This window comes from Bidens hawaiensis, unplaced genomic scaffold, assembly GCF_021521415.1.
Source record: "Bidens hawaiensis isolate Kalapana, Puna unplaced genomic scaffold, B.hawaiensis_p1.1 tig00030774_1, whole genome shotgun sequence".
NCBI lineage: Eukaryota > Viridiplantae > Streptophyta > Magnoliopsida > Asterales > Asteraceae > Bidens > Bidens hawaiensis.
The window spans coordinates 110186-114373 of record NW_027495140.1 but is presented as its reverse complement, the minus strand read 5'-3'; the positions used below and the strand labels follow the sequence as shown (position 1 = coordinate 114373).

Below are 4188 nucleotides of genomic sequence, written 5' to 3'. Positions count from 1 at the left end.
TTTTACCATAAAATTCTTTCTGTTAAACTCATTTACATCAACAATAATTTTATAATGGTCTACACCTTCAGTGACCGCGCAACAGATTCAAAAAAGCGGTATATGAACCGGGCAGGTATCTGAAAAAATCTATTCGTAGTTTACAAATTCAATAGCAGTGTACCACAGAAGCTCAGCCCTTGTGATTTAACAGAAACACTTAAAAACCAACTAGCACAAAAACAAGTCAGGCATGCCCTGTGAACCAACCCAGTTGTTTGTCCAGTTCTAATCCAACCAGTATCTAACTCGTTGCAAAACGAAACCCTAAACGAATTATCACAAACACCATCTGAAAGACTACAATAATTCTTGAAACTCAAAAGGTAAAGACCATTTAACGCTTTAAAGCCTTAAAAACTGATCAAACATGCGTCATTTGAAGGTCATGACCCTAAACGCAGAAAAATAGTCTACATTCAAAAGACGTCAAAACTCTTAGTCATGCCATTTCTCAAATATAAATAAGAAATACAAATCTATTATTATAAAGAAATGCTCTAAGCAGCAGCAACTTTTCCTTTCTTTTTCTGGAGCTTCTTCATGTAGAATTCAAGCTCTTTTCCTTCCAATATGTATCTGAAATTGTGCAAAAATCAAGTTGAAACTTAGAATTCCAAACTTCAAAAAATTTTATATGCAACTAAAATATCATATACATGAAGAATTGTTTAATACATGACCGACCACCCATTTAAGTAGAGAACGAGAAATCACTTTAACACTTGGTAGTGCTTTACACTATGTTCCCGAGTCTCATTTAACAAGTAGAGGGGAAGGAAAAGAGAGGAAAATAAAAAAAAATCATGTTCCAGAGATTTTTTAAGAAAGGGAGGAGAGGGAAAAGGCTAGAAAAATTGAGTATATTATCATCCTCCCAAATTGGAGAGATTAGGAAAGAAAATCTTATCAATTACTAAATTACCCACAAAACTAATTTTATTTTAGTTTTACTTAAAGGGTATCAATTACTTTCTTTTCCTTTCAACTCGGGAACACATGAAATATGTAAATTCCTTGATTTTCCTTTCCTTCTCATTAAACTCGGGAACACAAAAAAATGTTTTTTGTCTCATTTCTTTTCTCTCATAACTTCCTTCCCCTCCCCTCCCCTCGTTAAGTGAGACTCTGGAACACAGCGTAAAGTAATGTATCCTCTCTATAATACATGTTCTCTATTAGATATCCAATGCATGATATTTTTTCCATTTATCATCCGTTTTGTTACACGTTTTATATTAATTTATAATTTATATTTCTTACTACATTAATGTATCTAATTATATCATCAAATAACAATTATAAACTATTTTAGAAATATTGACATTATTAAAAAGTTTCTCATTGCACTCCAAATGAGTCCACTATTAAGTTCCATGTTAATATAATTAAAGTTTTAAAACACACATAAAAATGGGTGATACAACAGCGATAACCTAAATTGATATTTTCATCGCTGACATTAAAAGAAAGAATTTTTTTAAGTTGAAACAAACTCAGGGTGATTAGATATAAAACTACGTACCCATCAGCACGACCACACTGCCCAGGGCGTGATGAGATGGCAGCCAAAAGACGACCACTGGAAAACTGTTCTTCAACATGCGGGTCCAGCTTGCGTTCCTCTTGGCGTTTTTCAAGTTTCCTCACAACATGGTTACTCTTTTTGGCCTCCTCTGTTGCACCTTCTGCTTCCTATTAACAAATCAAAATAAAACAAATACTAATATAAGCAATTTATCAGAGGTTTAAACAATATTAAAAAATCATAAACAAGACATACCTCACCCTCCTTTTTGACTGCAGCAGTTTTCTTCTTACGGCCAATGTCAACACCGTAGTGTTGCAGATACCATTGCTTAAAAGGTGCAGCGTCCACCTGGACGATTGCACTCTTGACAAGTGTCTGGGTTCTGACCAACTCGTTGTTGGATGCATTGTAAACCACATCCAAAATACGGGTCTTTCGGGTCACAGCCTCACTTCCCCATGAGTAGTTACCCGTGTCCAACCTCAGTGCCCTCCACTTCACATTACCTCCTCGAACTCTAACCCTCCTAACAGTCTTGTTGCTGGAAATCTTGGTATTGGCTGGCTGTCTTCCGAGCTCATACCTTATCAACAACAAAATTATAATCCAATTAGGCTTGTTACAACCCAAAAAAAAACTATAATTGCAACCAAAAAGTGCAGAAAATTCTATTACACATAAAATGATTATAAACTCAAAGCAAATGTGAAAAAATCATATGCAATCTCCAACCTCAGTTTTTAAACCAGCTGTTTAATTATATACCAGACTAGTTTCAAAGCAGATCGAATAGCTTAGTTAATGCTATATATAGTTGTAGAAGTTTAATAAAACAAACTCTTAACCTAGTACTATCTATAATAATAATCAATAACAACAGGTTACAAGATTCTAAAAAAGTTCTAGATCATGTCAAAAGATACCTATATATTAGTTTACTGTTAAGTTTCACCTTTAATCAGTTTGGGTTTGGTTTAAGGAAGTTGAAAACCAATAACATCAGACTGACACAAAATAGCTAATGAAGTAAATAAAATAAAGCAAATAACTGATTGTTAGCTAAAAAAATTTAGCAAAACTATAGGGAATAGACTAAATTATCTTATTATCATAAAATCAAAAGCATCAATAAACTTAGGTCTTGGTGATAATAAAAGAATGCTATAAAAACCAGATCCAGCAAATCATTGAAATAGAAACACACACAGAGAATAAAACAAGTAGATAAAAATTCAAGCAGACATTACATAAACAAGAAGCAAAGAGATGAAATTAGGAACTAACTAGCATATATTAATAATTAATAAAAGAGAAGAGAAGGAAAGAGATTGGATGATTACTTTCGCTTCTTTCTCCAGGCCTTCTTCTTGCCTCCGGTGGCACGTCTCTTGTGCATGGAATCTCTAGAGATACCTGAAACAACATGAAGAAGAAGAAGAAGAAATGAAGAAACAATTGATTAGGTTATTAATTAGTGTAGAGTTTATTAATTAATGTGTACGTGTGTACCCATGGTTGCTGCTGATGGCGGATGATTCTCCGGTAAGGTTTATGCTGCTGCTGCGCCTCCAACTGGACTTCCGAAGCTATAATTATTATTAGGGTTTAAAAGGTGAACGAACAAGGGAAACCTACTCTATCCAAAATTACCATCCTACCCCTCTATGTATGTCAAACTTCAAAGCCCATTGGGTTTATTTATTATCGACTTATTTTTTTTGGTTTGGTGGGTTAGTTTTACAAAAATCACCTTTATGTTTTTAGTGGGTGGTGCAAAATAACCGGTTTTAAGACACGAAATCCCTACCCGGTATAACCGATGAATAACCGAAAAAACACTGGTTTTTATAAAATAATAATAAAACTAATCGCTTAACGGGTTTTGATTCTGGTTTCGAAAATCAATAATATAAACAGGTTACTAACCGACGGTTAAAACCGGGTATAAACCGGTTAGTGGTGGACCAATTAGATTTCCAGTTAGATATCGGTTAACCTATTAGCTTGGGCACCTCTAGTGATGGTTAACACTAAGATCTCAAGTTTTGAAACCTGACTCAAACTTGTGAACCAAAATCATTATGAATGGTTAACATCCTCGTCTTAGGGGGTGTTTGTTTTTCCCCAAAAGAGCTTCCTGGCCTCTTTTGTCTGCACCGCGCAGACCACGGGCAGACATTAAGGTTTGCAGACTGTTTGTTTTCCGGAAGACAATTCACTAAAAAAGGTCCGCGCGCCCTCTTCTTGGCGCAAAAATGGACCAATCACTTCTCACCTCTTCTAAAATCCTTCACCTTTACAATAACATCAGACATATTAAACCCTAGCTCCCATATCTCCACCCTCTTCCCGTCACCCTCTCTCCCCACCTCTGGCGCCACCCTCCAACCGCACCTACGGCCGCCGTCCTCTCCGGCCCCACCTCCGCCGCTGTCCTTCCTCCACAGCAGTGGCTCTTCCTCCGACGACCTTTCCTGTCCATTATCTATCAACAACGTTCAATTTCTTTACATTATAACAATTGTTATTTTCTATTTGGTGAAATTTAATTGTAAGGGTAGGCTTTTATGATTATACGACTAGTTAATTTTAATTGCTAGGATTTTGTATGCACCCCA

At 35.8% G+C, this 4188-nt stretch overlaps 1 protein-coding gene across 1 annotated transcript; it reads right to left on the bottom strand.

Annotated features, from left to right (window-relative positions):
- Nucleotides 1-413: 413 nt before the first annotated feature.
- Nucleotides 414-3165, bottom strand: LOC143580965 (small ribosomal subunit protein eS8). The gene is made up of 5 exons (XM_077063863.1): nt 3080-3165; nt 2911-2983; nt 1823-2153; nt 1565-1734; nt 414-618 (listed from the first exon to the last, which is right to left on the bottom strand). Exons 1-5 carry the CDS (start codon nt 3081-3083, stop codon nt 540-542), a joined length of 657 nt encoding a protein of 218 aa, XP_076919978.1. The 5' UTR covers nt 3084-3165; the 3' UTR covers nt 414-539.
- Nucleotides 3166-4188: the final 1023 nt, after the last annotated feature.